Genomic DNA, 27,388 nt, shown 5'->3' with positions numbered 1-27,388 from the left:
TGGCTCCAATCCGATTTGATTAGGGCCGTGCCACAACATAGTCATTCGAGCCGGATCTTTACCAGTGACTTATGGCATAAATTAAATTTACGAACAAATCCTTTCCGCATCCTTTGTTGTATTTCTTAATTATCTACAGTACTAAGTGTCAATTATTATAAATTAAATAAGCTCAAAATACAGCATGATAAAGTGGGCCAGAGTATTAATTTTTAATTACGATCAGTAAAGGTTCAGTTTTTTTCATAATTCCATAAGCCCGCCACGATAAATTAACTCCCCCCTGGTCATAAATCACTAACGCAATTTACGAACTTATAACTTTATATATTCTGTAATATAATTTTCGCACTGCAAACGAGATCTGTTGATGATTTTAATCTAATTAATTATATTTAAATAAAAAAAAATGCTTAGAGAGTAACTTCTCTACGCGTGTATGGTAGTATAGAATCAAATTTAATTAAAACTAGTAAGACGCTGTCGGCATCGTAGCTTTTAAGCCTCACATTGGTGTTTTCCAACTTTATTTTTGTGCCGCTAAACTTTTTAACTGGGTCATGAAGTCCTCTTTCGTCGGATGGTTCTTAAGTAAAATGAATTAGTAATAGTTAACGTCCGCCTGAAAAAATATCCTGAGTGGAATATTTAAGGAAAGTTCTATCACCCTTTCATTATTGACTCAACTCTTCGATACATACCTATTTTAGTAACGTGTGCTGAATACTTGAAATGACTTTCTAGGTCTCGAAGACTTGTTATTTTTATATATTGTTTCTAATTAAATTTCACTAGATTCCTCGTGATTTTGAGAGCAATGGTGAATTCAGTCCGTGTCTTTGAACTATGACCCTTTCAAAAAAATTAAAAGCTTGAGAGTCACCGTTTTGAATAAACAGTTATGTCGGAGAATGGACGAGACGTATTCTGCTTGATCCTTGAAGCTGATGCGTAGTATCGAGGGTAACCTCTTTGTAGAAGCCGCTTTGTCACGGTGCTCTTTTAAAAAGGGGTCCCCTCCAGCAAGTCTTAATCACCAATTAAGGGAAGTCTTTTCACCTACTCCATTCACATACTGTGAATGGTTTGTTTGATTGAAACGCCGGTGACGCACCGGCACTCGCATTGTCTGAGTTCGCCGGTGCATTGTGAGCTTTTTTGAGACTGCTGCACTTCATGAGGTCTGCATTTTAATGGCCGTCGGAGAATATCCGGGAGCAGGACATAAGCAGTTCCGGGGCTAATTAAAATATTAAAATAAGTTCTTCATAAATTTAACCTACATTTAAACGAGTTCAATAGTGGAGTTCTCACTGTATTTTTTTTATTTATTATCTTGGCAAAGCTTGTGGTGATTCCAAATCCATCACTCGTGTTTGATCAACACTCCCGCTCGAAAGCCAATGTTTACATTTAACACTTCCGCACAGTCAATGGTTAAATATTTTACCGATTCTCTCATATAATTGCTTTTATAAAACACTCCATTCTAGATTACTTAAACTTTGTAGGCCTAACTAGATTAGTTAGGATTATGGTAATTCAATTAAAACAGTTTAATGCTCATGTAGCATTTTCAGTGTAATAATAAGTGCGATCATGTTGATGCCCAAAAACGATGTTCTTACTCCTCAGTCCATTAGCTGAGATCAAAGTGTAATGTTTCGGCAAATGAGTTTTGTAATTTCACAAAGTGGATTAATTAAATTATTTTCAGATACGCTCTACACTTTAAACAGTTCTTCATAGAACACATATCTTATTTTAGTATTGGAACACACTTATTTATGAAACGTTCTATATATAAATTTAAATAATCAAATCTTTGTGAGACTAATATTATATACATATATTCAAAAAGTAAAGATATAAAGCTTGTAAAAATAAAGGCGATTGTGTTTTACTGCTGCTGAAATTAATCGTTAATTTATGACGTTATAAATAGGCAAAATAATTTCGCGAATTTAAAGCTAAAATTTAGGTTTGGGACTAAAAAAATAATACAGTGAAATATCTATGTATCGAATACCGAAATAACGAAATTCCCAGTATAACGAATCTTTAATTTGTCCCAAAAATTTTCATACAAAATGTAACGAAATCTGATCTCAGTATAACGAAATATTTTGATCCGAATTTAAAAATGACGTTACAACTTGATACAATATTTCTCCGAATTCAGTTCATCCTTGACATGGCGTGTGCTGGATGCGTTCACAAGCGTCATTCACGGTGTTTCGCCGACCCTCAAACATTTTTTTAACAAATTTTATTGCGTTCATTACAGTTTCCTTAAAAGTGAACAAAAAACGATCTTTTAATCTTGTAAGAGGTTATTTTGATTCTGTAGTAATATGGTAATAAAAAATAAAATAAAAATATATCATCTTCCTTACATTCAATATAACGAATTTTCAGTATAACGAAATTTTTTCTTCGGTCCCACGGGCTCCGCTATACTGAGATTTCACTGTATTTTGAATTTATTGTGAATCCTTTTGTGATTGATGTCATCAACTATAGATCTCTTGTTGCTACTTACTGCAGATGTTCGTTCAATAGAGAAGCTAATACATACAAGCTCATATTTAAATTACTCATCATGATATCAAAATATCCCAAGCAAAAACTGCTCTCGGTTTTTGGAACAACTTTCTATGGATAATCTCATTTCTCTGCAATTAAATTGTAAACATTGTGCTATGCTAGGCTTAGAAAATAATATTAAAACTGTAAGTATTGAACTTTGCTTCTTTATAGCATATCTTTCTTCCCACTTCAGAGATAAAATATGCATGCGTTTTATAAAAGGCGAATTTATTCATTTAAAACAAATTGATTAAATCTTTCTCTACGGGGAAAATATATCAACCTTTTAATTCTAAGAACAAAATTTCAAGCCATCCAATATAAGCTTTCTTCGTTGTCAAAAGGTCAAGGTTTTAATCAATGATGCACGAACATATTTTCATGCATGGACGAGCTTCTTACCACTAATGAAATGTCATTTTAGACATCACTTAAAGGTGCTATATATATTTGATAAAACTACCGAAATATTTTCTTAACAATATATAGTGCAATTAGATAAGTCCTTGAAATATGGACATATTACGTGGATAGCTCAAGAATAATTTATTGATATTCGATTGAAGTGAAATTAAATAATAAAATAAGGAATTGGAATAAAGCACAATGGTACTCATAATTATGCAGAAAACAGTATTTTAAAAAATATTAAAATAATAAAAACGAGATATGTCTCTTTGACCAAATGTTTCAGCACTGCTCAAGTTAAATCATTTTTAGCTTTACATATGGTAAATTTAATTTGGTAATCAATAATATATTCTAGTCTTTGTATCTTCACTTTTTGAATAAGCCTCGTATGTAGTATATATGTATATACATATGTAAATAGTTTTTTCTCTAGCCCTATCTAAAATCTCCGTGATTGAGTCGCATAGTTACGAGATTGGTTCGTGCGTAACTTTTTAACGCAAATTAATTAATCAACGTCCAAGGTGGATACGGCCTTAAGTTGCCAAGTCTAACGAAAATCCTCTCCCTAATTTCAATCAGGTGCCGAGCCGTGTCCTTGTCAGGACAGGGAGGCGCAATTGAACGATGTCACCTTCGATTTTATAGCCAGAAAGGGCGAGCCACGCGCAAAAAAATCCACCACACACACCATATTTCGTGTACGTAGTTATATAACATATTTTAGTAATTATTATTATGACACAAGATGCAATTAATCACATATGTTGGGATGTAATGTACGATGACGTGAACGAATATCTGCCGGTGACATCTCTTGAAATGCATCACATGGATGCTTCAACAAAATACATATATATATTCAATCTAATTCGTGTATTGTGTTGAATCTGCCAAAGGTGACTTTTCACGTACGTATGAGTATTCGAATTTTTGTGATGTTTAATGTTAAAACTAAAAGCAATTTAAATTCATTGTAAGCGAATACCAGATGTCATATTAACTTTTGAGATGCAAGGAAATATAATACGTTATTGTTAATTTTCTTATTGATTTTACGTGATTGTATTTTAAAGGTCTTGCTATTCACATTTAGCACATAAAGTCAATCAGTCTGAATTAATACATTTTGAAAATATTGTAAGTTTTCAGTGCATTGTATACATATTTTTGCAAGTGCTCTAAATATAGAAGCTAGACAAGAAAATATCAAAATTCTTACAAATACAAATGTCTGGGGAATTTTCTTTGTATATGATGTAACAGTGAGTAATATTTTGACGTACTGATATACCATATAATCAGTGTATCATATATCATATAATTTGAAATGTGGCTATATTGAATTACAGACCCAAGAATTTCTGATATCTTATTAGCTGTATTGAACACATAAGAGTTGAAATTTAAATATTTAATAGAATATTTCCTCTTGTAGAGATAAAGATTCGGTAATCGTTTTAATGGATTTAAATATGTTAAGTTTGATTTTTTATTTATCAGGTTGACCCATAAGTATTTGCGGCTTTTTTTATATTACATTTGCAAAAATGTAATATTAAGATATAATATAAATCATTCTTTAGGCGTTTGTTAACAATAGTCGTATAAATTATGCCATTTAGTAACTTGATATTTTCAACCTTAAATCAACAATGGCAGTAAAGATAAAATAATCTCAGTTTTGCTATATTCTGCTTTATGAGTTTATAAGTAATGCGACAATAGCCGCTAAAAACATATGTGTTGCAATGGGCATGGATGCCATTAAATTTAGAACGTGTCAAATAGGGTTCTAAAAAACGTGTCAAATAAAACTTGTTAGTGAGGATATTAGGGCTGCCACCAAAGCTGGTCCGAGATTAATGGTACAGAAGCTAGCACAAAAGCTCAACGTATCGCCTACGTCAATTCACAGATATTTAATAAAATAGGAAAGGTGTTCATTTGTACAATATGGATATCTCATAAATTGTCAGAGGAATACTATGAATATGATAATAATTAATGATTCTAGAACAAAAAGATTTTTTATCGAATCGAATTGTCACTAAAGATAAAAAGTAGATTCTTTACTTTAACATACGACTTAAAAGGCAGTGGTTGGACGGCAATCAACCCCAAATTCCGACCCTGAGAACAGGATTACACCCCAATAAGATAATGTTATGCATTTGGTGGGAAATGAAGAGCATAATTCATTATGAGTTATTACATTATAGGCAGATAATTACGACAGATACATAGTGTGCTCAGCTTTTTTTTTAAAAGCGACTCTGACCATAAAAAACCTCTTATAAATCAAAAAAGGGTAATTTTACACCAAGACTCGCTTTTGCCCTCATTTATACAAGATGATATAGAAAAAATCGATGGATTTTTTAGGAACTCCTTTCTCAACACTATAGGATTTAATGCTTCCAAAAATACATAATTTTTCGAATCAAATATAAAAAAAGAATTATATTATATTATAGAGAATATATAATTTAATAAGAGTAATACACGTTTTAAATTTTAACTCATTTAACCTTATGAAACAACCTGATATCATATATCGATTAATGGTTTATAAATATACTTTGAGGTAAATATTATGTTATTTAAATCTGAAAAAAACATACTTATTAGAATTATATAAATGGATATGGACCTTTACTTATGTAAAATATAATATTTACCTGTATTTTGTATTTTCCATCGCCGTGCTTTATTAAGAAAAATAATGCTTTTAAGGTTTCAATCGGATCAATAATTGAATTTCTTAAGAAGTCCTTAACCATATAAACGACGGCAGCTTTGTCTGTTGGCTACGTTAAATTGAAATTTAACTCTTACTAGTTTAATTTGCGATGAAATGTTAAAATGTATTCAAAACGTTTATGAAAAAATGTCGTCGTGTGTCATGTTTGCGTGTTGCTTTTTACGAGGTGCTTAATATGTTTTACTTGGCATTAATTAAAGTAATAATATACGTTGCTAATACATTTACATAGATACATTCATCGCCTCTGGGAAATTGTAGTAAATTGCAAATTTTCCCAATTCCATGATTAAAATCTGGCAGGGGTTCTTAAAGTGTGATTTAGCAATGGATTTGGGTTAAAAAAATAATTGTAGAATATTTACTGGCAAATAAACGATCATTTACCACCAAGGTTGATTTAATCGCTTGATTATGATTTCGAGCGTGTAATGGTTTTGGAATCGCCTCAGACATTTGGAGCACTTACACAGAATCCTAGTACGTGATAACTGCCATCGTCCGATCTGACCATGGACAACCTGGATGCGTGCCGAGAAAGTTTCGCTCGGTGTACGAAAATTTGCACATTAGGTAAGCGCCGCTTGCACAATCCGAGCACGTCCAATTGCGGCGAGGATCGTTGTTTCGGAGAAGGATTAAAACCGCGTCACAGCAGATGAATATGTAAAAAAAAGAAACGCATGGGAAATGCTGGGAAGATAATACGTGTCGCAGAGCTAAACAAGTTGCCAAAATGATGAATGGTTTTAGCGAGAAACAAACGCGAACGTGATTTAGATCAGTGCTTTCTTATGTGGACGACCTATATTTTATTCTCTGTGATATGCGTTGATACGCCTATTATAAATTTATGATATTATTATAAAGGTGATCCAAATTCAAGTTTCGAACTTTTTTAAAAAAAAACCACATATTTAGATATCTTCAGATTTTTTAAATAATCGAACATTTCATGTATTTCATTAATTATGATAAATAATATTAATTAAATGGCCGCCTCTGAATCTTTTGCACCAGCCGCTTTTTTTATTGTAATTTTCAATGATATGTTCATACATTTCTCGGCGATTACTTGGCGGATGTTGGTTTTTAGGTACTCAAACGTTTTGGGTTTGTCGGCGTAGACACGACATTAGCGTAACCCCACAAAAAAATCCAACGACGGTTAATCGCATCATCTTGGCGGCCAGTTGATATAACCGAAACGTGAACTGGAACTTTTCACGCAAAATATCCAACATTTGTTTGGCAATTTGCGCCATCTTGTTAGAACCACATGTCTTCCACGTCAATATCTTTGATTTCATGCCAAAAATAATCCGTTATTATGCGCCTATAGCGCTCACTTATAACTGTTACAGTCCGACCTTATCGTTTTCAAAAATGTGAGGTCCAGTGACGCCGCCTGGCCACAATGCGCACCAAATAGTCACTTTTTGGGCATGTAATAGTTTCTTATAAATCACGTGAGGATTTTACTTACCCCATATGCGTCAATTTTGCTTATTAACATACACAAAGAGGTGGAAATGTGCTTCATCAGAGAAGGAAATTTTCTTTGAAAAATGAGAATAGACTTCCTACTGCTCTAACACTTAATCTGCATGGTCTATGAGCTTCGGTTCTTGCGTTATCTGAATTTTATACGGGTGTATGTGAAAGCCTAGATTAAAAATGCGCCAAGGGAGCCAAAAGAAAAGAGCCATAAGTCTTTGGCTACACTTTCACTCACAGCAATACTATCGGCTGAACGTAAGCCACGATGATGCACAGGTCTAACCCTATCTCCAACACTTAGTCTCATCTTAAATTATTTTTACTACGTTGCGAAATGTTCGCTAAATAGTATGATGAAATTGACCATAATATTCTCGTAACTTTTGATGCATAGAATTGTTATAACTGTAGAACAATTAAAGTAGTGATTAAGCTTTTTATTTCCTAAATGTACTATTGCGAACTAAAATTTGACACTTTAAGCACGCGTGATTATTGACAGCTGTCTGATTTATAATACTGCCAACATAAGAACCTCGAATTGGATCACCTGTATAATAATATATTATATTATTTATCCACAGAACAAATGCCTTTTTCCTAAATTTCGGGTCAGGGGTTTATTTTGTTAGGACAAAGCTTGTTTTTAGTTTTTTTATTTATTTGGTTGTGCAACAATTGAGAAATATTTTTCGTGGATGCGTCCGTAGGCTGCAGGCGTATCTGAAATGAGTTTGCTCTGGATTCCAAAAGTTGCGCTGGAGCAATGGATTAGAAGAGTTTATTTTAATTTTATATTTGATAATATAAATTGTAAATGAATATTTATAATAATTTAACTTAAATATGAGAGACTGGATTACTGTGTAAAATAAATTGAAAACTCCAGAAAATATCGATTCTAGATAGACCACCCTTGGTTTAGGGCCTAGGGCGAATGGTAATGTAATTAATAGCCGGCAATGCAAAAATAACTATATGTAGCACAGCGATTTAAATTGCACGCTTGGTTAGCATCTAAAATTTTCAGGAGTGATATATTTTTATGGTATTGCATAAAAATGTGTATTATACAATATATTAGTATATCTGAATACGCGTCTAAAAAGTATTATTCCTACTTACGATTAGAGGGTTGATATATATTTTATTATAAAAAAAATCTTGTACCTGCTTGATAACTTGGGAAAGCGCTAGTGTACCATTTATCATATTTATGTATTTCTTATTCTGATTCAAAAGTTTATTATCAAAACCTCGGTCTATAACGACATCGTTCTTTTTATCTAACTTGAACCCAGCTCATTGTTGAACGTTTCTCAATGATCCGAACCTATTCTTTATTCTTCTTTGTATTATATATGTACATTCATGAGAAAAGTATTTAGGTACACAAAGAAGCTACTTACTTTTCATTATTTAATTCTAAGGAACACACCTGCATGTAAATCGATCAGGCCCAATACTTGCGAATGTATCAAATAACTCATTTGGAAGCATCATGTGCGATGACAGATATACAATTTAAATGGCCGCGATAAGATACATTATTGTGCTATTTTTTTTTTGTTAAATACATTTAATTTTAACTTGAATACGGAATATTTCCATCGATTACAAGCTAAAAAGACTCGAGGTCAAAGTTACGCTTACGTTGCGCTAAAAATTGCCTTGAATAATCTGAAAGATTTTTCAAGAAAACATTTAAAAGCTTCAATGGATTGATATAATCATGGAAATTGATTTTCCCATTATCGCCGCGCCTTTCGTCGTTCAGATTTAATAGGAAATGTTATAGGATTCGAAGAGTTTTGCGAAATGCTACGAATTACATTACAACGCTCTCTTATTTTAAGTATAGGTCTCGCTTGTATTGTTTTATGGTCGTTTTGAATTTAAGTAGTTTACTATAAATGTGTTAAATAATAATAATTTATTTTGAATCATCAGAGTTTAATGTTGATATGCATAAGATTTAACTACGTTATAACGCCGTATATTATTCGAAACTTAGTCCACAAATCGCCAGAAAATATCAATTAAAATCATATTTTTAGGGAGAATTTTTTTTTACTGTACTTGTATAAAATATTAATCTATGTTTTAATTTATTTGTATTCCTTAAATTGAAACGTAGTCATTTTGTGGTATGTTTGTGCTTTATTTTTTATTCTTATGCAAAAATAACATATGTTATTAACCATAAAAGAATTTATAGAATACTTCTCAGATAAAAAAAAGAGTACGAAGCGTTGGAATAGAATGAATGCATTCTCGACGTAGAGTGTATTAAATGAAGCACTTGTTTTGCGCAAGGATCGCTAATTCATCATTGCTAAAATATTTTAGCTTATACAATATTCCTAAAATTTTGGTTTAAAAATTGACCTAGAGAGAAAACAAATTTATTTCAATGAAACGTTGTTATCTTATTTGTGCGAACGGTCGCCACAGTTTTATATATTGTATGTTATAGTATCCTATCATGAGTTATTTGGCCGTGCTATGCGAAATTTTAGCATATGATAAATCTGACAATTCACTGGAAATATTGTTCATTTATAATAACCACGCAGTGAGATATTTTATGTTTTTCATTTAAATTTAATTTAATTTAATTTACACAGCAAGTAAAACTATGAAATTTAATTAAACTTGTCATTTTATTTTAATATATATATATGTACATATATATATATATATATATATATATATATATATATATATATATATATATATATATATATATATATATATATATATATATATATATATATATATATCGCTGCTAGGGATTCCAATCCCGGGATCCCGGGATCCCGAACGATTTTCAATACCTGATGAGTCCCGGGATTATAAAACATAATCCCGAATTTTTCGGATTGATTAATTTATCTCGCACAATCGAATTATTATTGACAACATCGTTATATTTCGTGTACAAACTTGCGCGAGTTTCACGTGTCATCTGTGCATCTTTGAGGCTGTGAGTCTGAACGTGCTTTTTCAGCAGCAGGCTGCTTAGGAACCAAAATCAGGTCAAGGCTAAATGATAAACCACTTGATGCTTTGTTGTTACTTCGTGAGTTTTATTCAAAATAATGTTTTCAATTAATTGTGTCTATGAATGTACATATGTACATACATTGTCAAAAGTTCATTTTTTTCTTCCCAAATAAATATATAAGACCTTCCCTTTTTTATTTTTATTATATTATTTTCTATTTTAAGCCCAAGACTAAAATTATACGTACTTTATACATTGTACGTTATAAAAAACATGTAAAAATATATTGTATTATTCATTTTAAATTATTTTTATCAAAAAAATAACATGAAAATTATCCCGGGACTGGTCCCGGGATCCCGGGATCGACTAATTGCAATACCGAAATCCCGGGATCAAAATTTTGACCCGGGATTGGAATCCCTAATCGCTGCTCATTCAGCCACACGAGTTCTTAGATATTTTCTCATAAGGTAATGATTTATTTTAATGTAAATGCTGTTTTAAATGGCCAGGAAGCGAAAAATTATTCTTAAAATCTAACAAAATGAATATTGTATTTATTGAGCCAACTTTTAGTCAGCTCAACTTTCATGAGCAGAGCTCAAGAAATTCCGATTAAAATTATATATGTAAAAAAAATTGTTAGCACAGCAAATGCTTTCTTTTTACATTAAAAAATAGTAGTGAAGGGCATTTTTTGTGTCTGTGTAAGAAAAATAAGACAACGCACTAAATTCCAGTCCATTTTAAATCCAGAATAATGTAGTACAGCACTATCGAACACAGAACATAAAAAAATATTTTAACCTTGATTACATTGTTAAAACGTTGTAATATTAAGCCCCAGATTCAAACGACGCATTTAATAAAAATAAATCGCCATTTTACTTTTGAATTCGAGAGAAGTCCGAAATGACTTTATAATTAGATTAGTATTATCCTTACTTCGCCATTTATCCTTCTCGTTGCCGAGTCGCATCGATTATACGCGGATTTTGAATAATATCCACCGCTGCTACTGCGTCTGAATAACGTTTTCTGGGCCGACATTTCGATTTATCCAAAATAGATCGGACCCGCTATAAATATCCGCCAGAATGGCCAATATCAACATATCAAATTATAGAATGGCGAATATGATAGACGCGCGCTCGCAATGCCAAGCGTTTAGAAATTTCTGAAACGCCACGGATTTTATTTGAGATTACACCATGTATCAAAAGTTTATGTATGCATCAGTGCGTACAGGGCGATTAGTAAGCCTTTGCGCCGCGTCTGAATTTAGAGCTAGAGTGAATGATGCGGTTAAAAATAGAGAATTTTGTTGAAGTGCAGAAAATATATTCCTTTTACATATGCTTTATTTAATATAATAAATATATCTGCGGGTATTTGAAAAGTCGTTATCAAATTTATCTTGCTTTAATGAAGTTTATTTATTCGATTCCAATGAAGAGCTACAAAACTTTCTTCTAAGATTTTACAATATTATGATAAGGTTGTGAGTAATTTTATTAAGATTCGCTGCAAACTTGTGAATCGTTTTTCTATAATTGAATTTGTGGTAATATTTATTCGTTCATTATATAGTAATTATGTTAACCGATCGTAAACAATGGATATAATAACATTCACTGCGACTGTAGGTTAATATAATATATACACAATAAGCTTATAAGGATTTTCTCTTTGTATTATACACGAGGAAGAATAGACACTGGATTTGGAGATATTTCATGAGGTTATTACGTTGGTAGGTTATAAAAAAAATACATAAATTAATGTAAGAAATAATATAGTTATAAATAATTTATCTAATGTTAACAATTTCTTAATAAAAAACTTATACACATATATGTAGGTACTATTCCATATTTTTATGATAATAAAAATATGTTTTATTCAAGAAAAAACCCTTCTTAAACATTTTTAAATAAAATAACACTGAAAATTTTTTCTATGTTAATTTCACTCCTAATAATATTCTTTCTCGCTTTTAAATATTATAATTCATTCAACCATCTCGTTAAAATGACGTTTGAAAATTTATACTTTCATATTTATGTGTTAAATAATTTTTGACGCTTTTTTTGCGTGTTTATTGTCATTTCCAAATTTATTATGACATCTCAATTTACTTAATCGCAAACGATTTTTCCACGCGGATCAATCACTCAACTTGGCGCAAGTTTGGCACGACTCGCAGTATTTTAAAGTAGATCAATCGTTCGCATTTATGAAAAAAATGAGCGATTGTAAAATTCATGGATTTTTAATGAAAATATACAATAAAGATGAACTTGTATTTTTCAAAATATTCCAAATAATAATTTTGCAAATAAAAAAAGTCTGAATGTCTTGCGATTGAGAAAAAACAATTGCCTATGTTTTGATGACATTTTTTGTAATGATGGAAGAAATTTTGCTTCCTAGTACATGATTCATACATGTTTCTATTCACCTTTTCTCGTAGATTTGAATGGAAAATTTGTGGATTTATAATGACAAAAAAGTATACAATTGAGTTACTCCATAGATAGCTTGTATGCTTCGGAATATTCGAGTGTTTGAGATTAAGTTCCAAATAAACGCATTATAATTACGTCTCTGCTCAATGATTTCAACGAGGATTCTAGTTTTGGAAACAGTAAAAACACTGAGTTACTTTGTAGTGATGGAACAGCCTATGTTTGCTACTCCGCGATTCATACAATTATGTTTTTTCCGGACTTTTTAAACTTCAACTACATACCCTTGACGCAAAAATATCAACACATAAATTTCACGTCGATGATATTGAAACAAGTAAAAAGCCATTAATCTATGATAGTAGCAATAGCTATCGATTCGATATCACTGCACAATATATATATGTATATGTTCGCTGTAAAATAAAATGTCAGTTTTGATAGCTCGCAAGTCAGATATATATCTGAATGTGTGAAATATATGTCGGCTAGACCAATTTGTGAAATAACAAATCTAGTGGTTTTAAAGAACAGTTTTAGTGGAAAAGCATTAAAATCGTATTGCTTATTCTATAAATTTTAGAGTACTTTATTGCCGCTCTATTTTGACGTGTTGGTTTACGTTTATCGTGTGATACTTTAACACCAATAGGGTAAATGACTCCTTTGAAAAGAATCGATTTTTCATAGTATTTTTAGACGATACGATCAAATTTTCATCGCGTTCGTTCAGCGCGCCCAAAAGCCGCGTATCTCGTTTTTCTTACCTCTTCAATAATAAATGAGATTCCAGCGGATAAAACGGGACAAATCGCGTTATCATCCGCTCGCGGTATTCAAGGAACGTCTTTTCGGAGCTTCGTAGAAGAAGAAAAAACGCATATATAATGCATATCTAACAAGACAAATCTAACCAGATTCTACAACGCGCATTCGTGTCGTAAATCAGAAGAGGATTAAATTATATTAAGGGCGGACCTTTAGATACATAATATAACCGCATCAATATTCGTATCTCGTCTCGCCGAGGGTAGGTAAAATTTTAAATGTCGCCAGGGTCGCATCGGTGCGAGGGGAACAGTGCCGCTTCTAATTGCCGTCTATGCGAACTTATCGGGAAATGAGAACGAGCCCCTTCGGCACCGAAACGTCGATTGTTTCGAGTTGAACCCACGATTTGCGGTTAACGAGGGTCCGAAAGTTTTGACCGAATTTTGTGTGTATGTGTGCGGCTGCGATACACAAACGAGCGTGTCTGACTTTAAAACGATTATTTTTGACCGCCGGGCGTGAAAGTTTGTAAATTGTAAATATGAAAGGGTTTGTTTGAGCGTCTTGTTTAACTGAAAATGTAGTTTATTGGCGCGCGTTGAAAGATCAACGGGTTCATCATAAGCGTTTTTTCTGCGTACAGTATACACAAATCCGTATTTTTTTATATGAAAATGAATTAACCGTCGAGAAGATTAAAAAAAAAGATTTTTGTTTCTATGTGGGTTTTTTTCAGGCACCAATCTACTGTGAGCAATATAAATTTTATACCCCCGTTACTTTGTCTGTTATGCTCAATGTATAATACAATAGTTGACATACCTGGTTGCGGAAAAACATAAAACGTTTTACCGATTATTTTTATTGAATTGTATTAAATATTTATTTTTGTACATAAAAAATCGTGGCTTTAATCTCAACTAGCAGTATAAAATCAGTGTTTTCAGCGCCAACTCCTGGTTTTACAGAAAATGTATATTTGTAGGAAAAAATTCCACTGGGGCTGATTATAATAATATACCCGCTTATATATAAAAATTATATTGCCAATCCCAATATTTCTGTGAAATGTTTTTGTGATATAAATGAATGATCATTTTCTAGGGTTACTGTATTTTTTATAATAGTTTGCTTTAAATATTTTCAAGCGGATTAATTATGAGCTTATGCCTAAATATTTAGAGAATTTGGCATACACTCATGCTTCGGTAACCTTTACAGACTCATGATCTTTAACATGGCTGTGAATTAGCATCGCGTATTGTATTGATTACAAATAAATGTTTTGGTCAATAGGAAAGCGCAAAAACAATTATCACTTCTCAGAAGGCAAAAATTCACGTCAAAAGCAATAAAATTGTGTCGGTGCCGTCGCAGTTGGAACGTTCGAAAACTTGCGAAGCTGGAGTCGGTAAATTTATTAACGACTCCAACTAGAGACTCTAATCCGAATATTCGAATATATTCGCCCGTTTTCATACTATTTGTTATTGGAATATTTGTCAAACTATTCATAGTGTGTTTATTTATATATGTAGTGTAATATTTTAGAATTTTTATTTTTTAAAACACTATGTATTGTATGAAGTGTATTGCAAAAAAACAGGTAGTTAATTTTATTTTCTTTATTTACCAAATAATAAGAAAAAAAAAACCTTTGTAATTGCCGAAATATAAAAAAATACTCATTTATGAGTTATTATTTTGAGTCTGTGAACTTTCTCAATGGCTTGTATTTAATACATATGAATAATATTTACTTTTATAGTTTTAAGTTCGATAAAAATCTGCTGCTGCCTTTGCTATTGCGATGACTTCAGTTCTGCCCATAACTTTCTTTGTCCCAGGCTTTTCGAGTAATCAACCGATTTTCTTTTTGCCTTTTATCTCATAATTTTACAAAATAGTTGACAATATAGAGAGAAAACATATATTTTGCTGTGTTATTAAGCAATTGTAATTCTTGATATTTTTATATAATTATATTTTTTGTACGTACACATAAATTTTCCTAATAGTTTTTCTACTCCTTTATATCTAGCTTGTTTGTCTCCTATCGTTATAAGTTTAGATGTGATGACAATGAAAGCTTGACTTAATAGACGTTTAAGATTGTCTTACAAATGTTTAGTTGTCATTAAGACAATTGTTAATCGATCATCGTCGTGGAAATAACACCATGGCTTATTACATCAATCATTGTGTCTCTTTGGCACGAGTCCAGACGTAAGTTCGACCTTCCGATTGGCTTGTTTGACCGCATACAACTGCTATTTGGGAAACTGTGACTTTTAATCAATCCAATTTACAACAGCGCCATATCCGATTACAAACTCGTCGAATTTTGTTTGTTCATGTTACGCAAATGTATCTAAAGGGCATGAATATTTTTTTAGATTGAATGAAATGTCGTTCAATGTCATCGTTTTACTTATTTCGTTGTTCATATACAGTAACTAAGATTAGGTACCTAAAATAATATTTTTTATTATTAAAATTAGCTCTGGAATCGATTTGCTCAGTGTTCCTAATTGATTGTGCGATATATGCTAAAAAATAATAAAAAAATATTCCCTAATAAATTATATTAAGCAACTAAGTATTTGCAACCAAAGTTGCGACCTAACTTTTAATTAGTAGCTCAAATTAATTGTTTCGACTTCGCTATCTATAAGTATAGAACCGAGGAAAACATAATTTATCCACTACGTTATAGAATTGCGAAAAAAAATATTTTTGGCTGGTTAATATTAAAAATAATAAAATATATATTTGCTTTCCCCTTTGTAGCAATATGACCCACCATTTACATATCTAAAATAAGTATTATGTATCTTTATACGATCTCTAGTATTCAGTACGTTTATCGTTTATTCAGTATATATTCAAAGAGAATATTTTTCTCCGACATGATAAAATACTATCCCGGAATAAAGGATGACTCTCGATAAATAAATATACAAAGAGCAGTAACAAGCAATAAAACTCTCTGAAAGTGTCCATTATGCTAAACGAATCGGACGAAGAGCTAAACGCCCGCATGTAAAAGCTGTTAATTACCCAAGGGCGAAACTCGTCAAAAAAGGGGGCAAAGATACATGTTTACGCTTCGAAAATTTTACACGCTACAAAACGAAAGTAACGATTAAATAATTCGCACAATAAGAAAGATCGCTTATACTTTTATTATTGTTAAACGAGCTTCTCGCTCTCGTATCCTTTTTCCGGAACGTGAAAATAAATTATTTCCCGTAACAGCAGCATCAATATTTATATTCTAAATAACGCATATAAACGTATATGTCTTATATGTATGTATGTATATTGCGCAAAAGCTAAAAATGTATTATCGTAAATATACACGAATGCTTAATATATACAAAGCTCTGTATAATATAGGAGCTTTCAACGCGTCGTTCGCATAATATGATGAAGTTGCTCCTCGATATAATCACAACGACTCTATTTTTATAATTAAATTAATTGCATATCTCCCGTTGCTGTAATTAAAAATACCAACAAGGGCTGTGAAGGCAGGAAAATTAAAGACTAAGAAAAACGCATGACACTTATTAAAGAAAATTCTTCAAGGTTTAATGTTCCGTTTAAAATATATGACGGGGTTGCGAACTTTTGCGAAAAATGATACTTTAGTAATGGGATCAAAATACATGGTCTTATGCATTTTTATAAGCAGTATTTATTATCATTGAATAATGAGCATATAATCATAAATTATATTGCAATATTGTTTCGCCTGTAGAACATCTGATTTTATATGACATTCGATAGGAGCTTTGTGTACATATATTATATACGGGTATTTTGGTTTGTTTTCCACCGCAAAGGGATTTTCATATTCTAATTACACGCAAATTACACATTATATTGGGATTATTCCTATTCGAAAGCCAATGAGAATTGATTTCATAAGTTTTCTTATCAACATTTTATATGTGAAAATACATTAATGTGCTAGGATATTGCGAATCCCTTCCGGAAATCAATCCGAAGTAACATCGCCGTTCGCAAGTATGTTTATTTGTGTCTGTATATGTATTCACGTGTGTTTTTATTTATTTCCGTAGGATATTGCCATTTTTTTATATACATAAAAAATCCTTTCGTATCCCTTCTTCGTGGTGAATGCGTAAAATAATGATTTTTCCAGATGAATGATGTTTCTTTATATGATTGTTTTTGGCAATTATTTGTATTACATATTTATAGCGGCTAGAATTAATTTTGAAAGTGTTACATTAACTTATTATTGATTTTAGAAAATAATCATAAAATAAAATTTTATTTCAATTTTAATAACATTAAATTGAAAACAATCGAAAAAACAACCGGTGGCGCGATTGAAATAATTTAACTTTATATATGAATAGTCGATCACGTGATATTTGACTTTTTTATGTTCCTAGTCTTGCTAGTTCAAATTAAACAGGTTCTCGCCTAGGGTTCTCAATTGAATATTAGATTATTCGAATTATTCACTCGACTTTAAACTATACGAATATTCGAATAATTGAATTAAATTTAAAAATAAATATAATTAAATTTAAAAAAAATTCAGAGGATGACTTACAATGATTCGAACATGGTGAAATCATAAGTTCTTTGCAAGCGCATACCTCATATTTAATTCCTATAAAGTATTTTATATAAGTGGAAATAATTACTACATTATGGTGTCTGGTTATTATCCTTTTAGCTTTGATTGAAGTTTTTATTTATTTTTAAATACATATGAGTTACCACTGTTTTTTGCAAAATTTTATATAATCTTCAAAATTTATTATTATCAACTAATTTATTTTATGGCAACAATAGACCGCCATTCCTAAGAAAATTTCTGCTCTTCTTTCAGACACATCTGTCATTAGTATCCACGGTAGTACATACGCTTCATCTCAAAAATGACACAATACCTTGCGTGCAAAGCATTGTTCATATTACAAAGCCCATGGTGATGTACCATACTGCGAATGAAAATCCCTTATGCTTTACGGTGCGCGTATTTTTTTGCATTTCAGCAGTAACTAATAACTAAAATACGCAAATATATTCCCATACCAATATTTTCAATATACAAATTGGATATGGACCTGTTGATATATCATAAGAGATGCCATTATATAGTACGTATTTCAATTTATTTCTAAAACCAACTTGCTTTCTAACCATCTCAGCAAAATAATCATCGCGTTCCGCTATCACTCTCTACATTCTGTGAATTTTCAAAGTCAGATTCCGGACCCTCGCACATCACTTTCTCCAGCATGCATTGATCATAAACGCTTTAAGCGCAAGGGTGTGATTAAATTTAAAACTTTGCGCCGCTCCACGTCGTCCAGAACTTTTCCCTTGAGAAAATTCAATTACGACCTATCTATAATCTGACCCAAATATTCGCGATAATCGTATAATTGCGCGCACATAAATACCCGCTCTTTCGCAACGGTTATTGCTATAATTAGACGGTCGTATTTCGTTTACTTCGATTCGAACTATTGACACATCGTTGTTTAGTGAATACACACTTGGAATTTAAGGGTTTTGTGTGCGACCACCGCCATGTAATACCAAGGAGTGGCCGCCGTTACGAATCGATTTATATGTGGTGTCAAGTTAAATTTATGGTTTGTGTCAATTAAGGATATTGTCTCAATGTCGTTATTTCTGTTGTATAAATTTTAATTATGTAGTAAAAACTATGATATTATTTTTTCAATCATATTAATAAAAGTGTCTGATTGTCGTTAAAAGGCAAATAAATGTTTGTATCTAGCTTAAGAATAAATTTCGCTTTATCTTTATAATATTTTCACAATAGGAGACGGTTTATGTAGTATGATCCAAAGCTGTTTTAAGTTATTTTTAATAATGTTCTGAATTTTCATCTAGCAGCGCTTGCTATATAGGGCTTCAAATCTCTAGCTCATCCGCAGATTTTGAAATAACAAGCTTTGAAACACCTAAAGCATCTTTTCTAAAATGGAGTTCCATGAGGCAAAATTAACAGTTCCGCAAAAAAAGAATAAAGAATGTTTTTACAGATTAACCTCTTTACACGTTTTCGATTTTCAGATAGTTTACTTATAATAAATATTTTTGAGGTTTAATTGTTGCTTAGTAAGAATATTTTTTAAGCTTTACTAACAAATAAAAATTTAATATAGAGGTTGACAAACGTCCCTTATGGTTTTTCTAAATTATTACTTAGCCTAATTTGTTTACGGGAGGTATGAAAATAGCATTCATTTATACAGTAATATTCGCTGTTATTAAAACGATATTCACAAACTCTTGCTTTTAAATGTATATATTTAAAAAAATATTTTTGGGTAGATTGGAGACAGTTTTTTTTTATATTTTCATTGAGGGATAACCCGAAAATTTCTAGTTTAGAATCAGGGACGTCATCTCAGTTTATTCCAAAGGGGGATGTGCAAAAATTGGCCAGTTAGTTGTCGTTTTTATAATATTTCGATTTAATTAAGATTTATAGTATTTCATTAAATGGCATACATTTTTCTGGACAAATGCACCTGCCCCTCCCAAATTACGTCCCTGCTTCTACTATTGAAATTCTACAGTATAATCGATTCATTATTAAGCGGTTTAGGCTATAAACGAGAAACCTTTCAGCTGTAAGTTTTATATAATACGGCATTATAGTAAGCAAAAACATATCGATCGTCATACAACCATATCAAATTCAAATAAAAATAAGTTTGAGAATATTTGGAAAATATCATCATAAAGTTTTAAAGATTCCTACGACTCATCTAGAAGTTATTAGTGTATTATAAATACAAATGTCGAACCAAACGTTACACGGAAAATGCGATTTTTTTCAACTCAAAATATCACAATATATTTTTAATGAGTCCTTTGAAGCAATTGTATCAAAATTTTATTGTGTTGGTTTTTCAATTAAACGGGTCGACGTATATTTTTCCGGGACTCACGTAATACTAAAAAATAAGAAGCCTTAGTTGGAATTACATCTAGAGTATCAACAAAAAGTTTGGTTCATGCGACAACGCTCTACAGTAACAGTCCAATGAAAATTGGTTCTAATATCATATGGGAAGTAACTACGGATGTAAATGAGCTTCATCGCTCATAGTGATAGCAGTCTTCTTTAATTATTTGCAATTATCTCTGAGTGATTTCTAGCTTTGCAGAATGCTATCTAGTCGATCTTCTACGATTTGCCTTGATACTTTCTAAGCTCGCTGGGCAGAACGTGGTATTGTGATTTGTGGAAAAAATATTTGACCTCAAAAAGTTTAAAGTTTAGAAGGCAGATTTTATTGAATTGTTCAAAAAAAAATGTTTTGCTGAATTATGCTGTAACTTTTCATGATCAATCTATCATATGTTCTATATAAAACTTATATACGTTAACAAAATTTCTAGATTAAAAGTAAAGAGCTTACAAATGTTACATACAATAATATAACTCTACTCAATTCTTGCGGCCAGTTATTTTTTGTTATAATTTCGATGTCCCACTTTCTCCTAATTAAATGTTCAATAAAAAATCTGCAAATCGGGCTTTATAAATATTAAATAGTATTAACGTTTTTAAAAATCAGGTGATATCAACTTCCAGACGATTGTAATACCTCTCTAGAGGTATAAACGTAAATCTAATAAAACTCGTACCGTACCCAATATAAATGTATGTAAATTTATGACACGCGTTACCCTATATCAATTCTTCAATTGAATATTTTCGCGACTCGTACAATCAAATGCATTACACGACATTCAATCGTTGACGTATTGTGTTTCGTGCTTTCAAGCGTCGCGTAAAGAGATAAGGACACGTGACGTCACTTTTGGACCAATGCCAAAAATTCATAAAGTCGATTTGTTTTCAGGCGGAGGAGACTCTAAGGATGGCGAAGAGGAGGAGACGGGCGGCGCCGGAGAGAGCCTCACGTCCAAGGATTCGGAGGGACACTCCAGGGAAGATGGCGACGCCAAAATGCAGAAGGAGAAGCCCAAGATACCAATACCGCCTCACGGACTGGGCCATGCGGCAACCGTCGCGTAAGAAGACTACAATATTCTATATTATTATATCTTTTATGAGTTTTAAGGTGTGCAAATTGACTAATTTTTCCGATTGGTGGCAATCAATCAATCAATCAAAATATACGATCTTAAATCTTGCGTATTTTTAGCTTACTGTTACGAGGAGTGAAACAATATTTACGATCGATCTATATAAATATTTGTAATAATATCGATACAAAAACATTTTCACCATATTATATATGTATATTTACACATAATATTGAAGAGTAGTATACGTTAGGTTTAGATATTATACACATACCGATGTGTGTATAAAATCTAGTAGATGGTATGTGGAAACTCGATTTATTTTATCCTCTGGAGGATAACAATAATTTTAGGACTGTCCAACTTTGAGGACTTTATATTATATTAAATGTCTCGAGACTAAAATATAATATCCTTTGATTGCGGTAATATACCTGTGTGCCGTTTATTAAACGTACATACACAATGTCCGATATAGAAATCTCAACTAGTTGCTCTTGTACATATAACTTAGCAAACTTATATGTGAAGGTACTATAAATTATCAAGGATGAGCGATAAGCTAATTGAGCTCGTTTGATATGTGTTGTAGTACAAACATTTGTTTCGCATAATGTATATTATATTATCAATATATGTATATTACAATAGTAATGTAAAGATCTTAGGTTGCCAGTCGAGACGCACTTTAAGCCATTTTATAATTGAGCTGAACCTTTTATTCATAGAAAAATTAACATTATAATATATTATACATAGCACACTAAAATAAAATACGTCACTAGGAACACAGTTTACAAAGCATATTATTCGGGGGCACAGACCTTCGGCGACGCACCATATATTGTAGAAGCTCTTAGTCAGCAGGGTGCGCGGATGAGATCGTTGTTCTTAGGGGGCGAAGTGAAGACTCCTGGCTGATGGTCTTGCTCTGTGTATTGTAGGCTTTATGGGTCTGTGGGAGCCCTATCTTTGATATTCTTTAATGGGACCGGAAAACAAAAGACGCTAAATGGCGTTCTGCTACAGTATTGGCCTGTTAAGAGTCTTTCAAAGTTGGGGGCGACAAGCCAAGGCTATACTCTGCTCTGGTTGACGACTCAAGATCAATTGTCCGGTTACGGCTCAAAACTTATGATATCCTTGACCCCTGAAAAGACAAAGTGTTTTTCGAAAGCACTCAGAAACATCTGACTAATCTAAATTACTTTCTTAGAAAGTCATATTCGCAATTTAAATATTGTACGTTGGAAAGCTTCAAATTTATTTACAAGAATCAATGCTTAATTGTTTGCCGAACGGTCGCCACATAGATAGAATTGCTATATTATACGTTAGAATTCATATATCCTCTATCTGGGATATTTACAGCTGACGTATTTATGGTCTTCTCAGCGGTCTGCTAGAACTTTTTTCGTATGCCGATTTCCATGTGTGTCGTACCTCTACGTATATTGCATGTTCAATTTGCTGATCAAATTTTGAGTTAAGTTCTTATCGAATATGACATTAGCTTTTAGCGGATTTTGTCGAAACCACTTTTTATCGACTGTAAAATCCGATATTTTTAGTACTGTTCTTTGTGGTATCTACTATATTCGAGGGCATGTTTTGGTGAACGTAATTTTATTTAAACATAATTTGAATCTTTGCTTAAATATTTGCTTGTTGTTCTTTTTGTTACTGCATGGCTCTCAATTGCATCTGAAGATTAATGCTGAGCTAGTGCAATTCCGAATTTAAATATCTTCTCTGAAGCGGACTTGGCTATTATTCTCAAAATCTAATAATAAAAGATGATTAGATGCAAACTCATAACTAGTGTTTCTTCTCGAGAATTTCTCCAGAAAAATGTCAAAACGAGAATTCTCATTTGTACGAATATTTTTAAAAGTATTTGAATGACCAAATTTTTTTTTCGATTTTATATCAATCAAACCGGCCGGCGGTTTTATCGTTGTTTTGGTGATCTAAGAACCCGTTCCGATAAGAAGAAATTACGCATTTGAATCGGCAGAATGCAAAACGATTAGGACTATTTTTCTTTTTCGGTGATCCAAAAAGGATTTCTTCATATTGTTTTTGTAAACAGCTGTTGTTGACAATTTTCTCACGATTATTATTGACAGCGGAAGGGGCCTAACTGATGTTTGATTCTACTTTAGATGGCATTTGTTTTTTAAAGGGTTAGTTTAAGAATAATATTTAATAATGTTTCTGCAATACTTTAATGTATTACATACATGAAAAGTGAAGTCGAAAATTCTCACTTCTCGAGAAATGAAAATCACCAAGAAATCAGAATACTTAGTCACAACGATAATTTTTAGCAAATTGCTTATTTTTTTATTATCCTAGTTTAGTTAGTGATTTTTTTTCCTATGTAGTCTACGTACTATGAATGCCACAAAATAAATATAATTTGAAACATTTATATACAAATACTAGGAAAATACACATACTAGGAAAAAAAGATGTGTATAATTATGCATTTTACTTTAATATTTATTTTTTAATTTTTCAGAGAAATATCCGCTAGTCAGCAAGATTTTTTCAAGATGTTGGACGAAAAGATTGAAAAGGTAGCAAATCGATTATAATATAATATTTATATATAACAATATTGATCATATGCTATTACTGTTCCAATTACTTTTTCAGGGTCGCGACTACGACTCCTCCAGCGAGACGGAGATTCAAATAGAACAAAATCGCGTCGCCTCCTTACTGATGCACTGGGAATCTGTCTCGCAGACGTCGTCTCAGTGCAATCACTCCTCTCCACCTACTCCCTCTCGTCGGAGACAAACCAGCCAAGAGAGACAGTCCAATATTCAACAGTACATAGGTGAACAACCGAGAAGTCCAGATTTAAGAAGGTGTATGAAAAATCAATCGATTCGATCTCAAACTCAACCGAACACGCCTGCATCGCCTCCCCCGAGAAGGTCGCACAGCTCTCCACACGCATACCAGTCCAATCAGGACTATTCGGAAAAATCCGAAAGTCCAAAGCAAATATACGAAACGTCCACGTCCAGTCCGCCTACTAAACGAGCCCAATCAGCGAGTCCCAATTGGAAAGTGAATCCAAAATCTGCTACATACAATCCCAAGTCGGGACAAAAAATAGAATCTTACGACGAGCAAAGGTGTTACAGTCCAAATCTACTATCTCAGAGGGAGATCCATCAGTCGTATGGCGTATCTCAAGAATACATGGAGTCTCCTAGGGACACTTCACAGATAACCTACAATCCGACATTCCAGTCCCACAGTCCTGCCCATGGCCCCAATAAAATGGCAAGTCCCCAAGCGTTCAATACCCAACCGTACATAGCTCAAATCATAACTTACCCTATGTCTCAACAAGCAGTCTCTTTTCACAATCCTAACAAATACATATCACAGCCGACGACATATCAGCAGCAACCTGGACCTTCTGGAGTACAAAGATATCCAGGTAGAGCTCAAATAGGTGTAAATCAACCACAACCAAACATATATTACATAGCTCCATCGGCCATAGTCTCTCAACAGATGCAAGATCAAATACTAACACCCAAACAACAAACGGCGCTCCACCTTCAACAATACGTTGCGATGAAGCAAGCGCAGCAAGTGATGGGATACAATCAAAGAATCGGAGGTGCTCAAACGCCTCAGGAGTTCGCCCAATACAGCACTTCACCCAGTGATTCCACAGCAGGATATACTAGAAAAGCATATGAGAGACTCGACGATAACTATGCTTTAAATTATATGCCTAGACAACCGATTGCACAAAAAACTGCAATACCCACACAACCGCTAAGACAAATAGCGCCTAGTATAGTACAGTTACAGCAAAGCATGAGCATTCCTCAATATAACACGCTCATACCGAAAGCCCAAAGTGTGCAAAACGTCCAAGCTTTTCAAAACAGACCCGGTTGCACGGCGTCGTTAGGCAGAAATCAATCTCTAAACCACAAAGAGATGATGGCAGCCGAAAGATACGGTTTGATTAACCCGACTATTACTAATTCCCCCCAAAACAGCATTTCCATCCGCAATAACGTGTGCCAAAGTTTGAATATTGTGACTCAAAAGACTGTGGGACAAATTGTACCGATGGGCGGTCAAGATTTGATGATATACCAAAACGTCGTGGACGGAGACAGCAGAAAGAGAGTGGGAGAACCCAACATAACTTTGGGTCCGGACAATAGTTTAACGAATATAAATAGTATGATCCCTGACGGTAAACCTAATAGAGATCAATTCTTTACGCCGTCAAGTGGAGAACAGTGCCAAGTGATGAATTCAAGTGCTACCGATCAAAAAAGTGTAACTAAGCAACATTTGGGATCCAACATTGTCGGCAGGCAAATGTATTATAGTCAAGTGGTGTCAGGGTCTGATCCGAAGATCAGCAGTAGTAATGATATTGGTGCAAAGAAAACGTCTAGTGAAACTGCATTGAAGACGGGTCGACCGGCGAGTCAAAAAAACTCTTTAGAAAATTCTTCAGCCGGTGGCTATCTTTGATTATAGGCGTAACTAAGTTTAGTTTATTTATTTAACGTACGATAAAGATCCCTTTTGAAGGTGTAACGTGACGTGTTACGAGCCAAAAATATTAATATAAGTTATCATACGTATTAGCCAAAAGATGCCATTATTGCGTGTTGCTTAAAAAATACTGATTTTATACTTCTGAACATAGGATTTACAAAGAAATATGTACAAAATTGTATGTGTGCATTGTTTATGGAATCTAAAAAGATAAAAGCTCTTGGCCAATTCAAAGACTGAAGGAAGATTAATATAATGAATGTGATAACATAAGCGATGACTTGAAATCACAAATACCATCTTAAATACAATGGTAATATTTATTTCTTATTCTTTTTGAGTTCACGGTTTTGTAGTAGACGTTTATTAAGTTAACTTGCATAAATAATTAATCATTACTGCTTTCAAAACTATACGGTTCAAATAATATGTTTGTATTATATATAAAACTTACAAAAACAAATGTACAATTATTTTATGCTTACCATATCTTTGTGGGTCCAATTCTTTAATTTATTTTTAGTGTTGATACCTAAAAACCACTCATTTTATTTCTAGTTTTGTATTTTTATATGTCACTAATTTTGGAACGGTCAAATAGTTATTATTATAAACTTGAATCGGTTCGTTGATATATTATGATGACCAGTTCAACTGTAACATATATTATTTATATATTTATATGTGAATTAGTGCATTCTAAAAATATATAAAACTATCATATATTTACAATACAATATTTTTTCGATAACATAAATTTTGGATGCTTATTAAATATTATACATTTTTGCAGATAAAATTACTTGAAATTGCAGTTTTTTTCTTTACATCATATACATACATACAATATTGTGTATGTTGTTAAAAATTAAATATTTTTATATATAAAAATGCATGTTATAAGTTATAACTATAAACCGTAATAAAATACGTGGCGTTTTATTGAGCTTGGACGTTGGTTATAATATATTATAGATGCAATAATTTTTTGTTGTAACGATTCATTCCTGAATCAAAAGTGTTAGCCAAAGAACTTTAACAGAGTCGAATGCTTGAAATTGAAAAGTAAATTTTCTACTCAGACTTCTGGAATTTGTACATTATATATAAATAAAGAAAAACTTATCTAGATGTAGATAAAAGTGACGTTGTAGTTTATAGTTGATAACGTAATCCACGCAGATATTTGTATTATATATTTAGGAGTTGACTGTTTAATATTTATCATTGTTA

The 27,388-nt window shown here is 32.3% G+C and overlaps 1 protein-coding gene across 1 annotated transcript in view; it reads left to right on the top strand.

The window, feature by feature from the left end:
• tow (target of wingless repressor) overlaps positions 1 to 26,267 on the top strand; it is a 41,143-nt gene extending 14,876 nt beyond the window's left edge. The window contains exons 3-5 of the mRNA XM_088200366.1: positions 21,412 to 21,583; positions 24,123 to 24,180; positions 24,260 to 26,267. Of these exons, the coding sequence (XP_088056492.1) occupies positions 21,412 to 21,583; positions 24,123 to 24,180; positions 24,260 to 26,128 (2,099 nt within the window). The 3' untranslated portion in view covers positions 26,129 to 26,267. The remainder of the gene's footprint in view (positions 1 to 21,411; positions 21,584 to 24,122; positions 24,181 to 24,259) is intronic.
• The last annotated feature ends 1,121 nt before the right edge of the window (positions 26,268 to 27,388 follow it).

Source organism: Plectrocnemia conspersa, unplaced genomic scaffold, assembly GCF_051122295.1.
Source record: "Plectrocnemia conspersa isolate PC_06_02 unplaced genomic scaffold, ASM5112229v1 ptg000012l, whole genome shotgun sequence".
Taxonomy (NCBI): domain Eukaryota; kingdom Metazoa; phylum Arthropoda; class Insecta; order Trichoptera; family Polycentropodidae; genus Plectrocnemia; species Plectrocnemia conspersa.
Note: the sequence above shows the minus strand (reverse complement) of the source record. Positions and strands in the feature narration are given on the sequence as shown.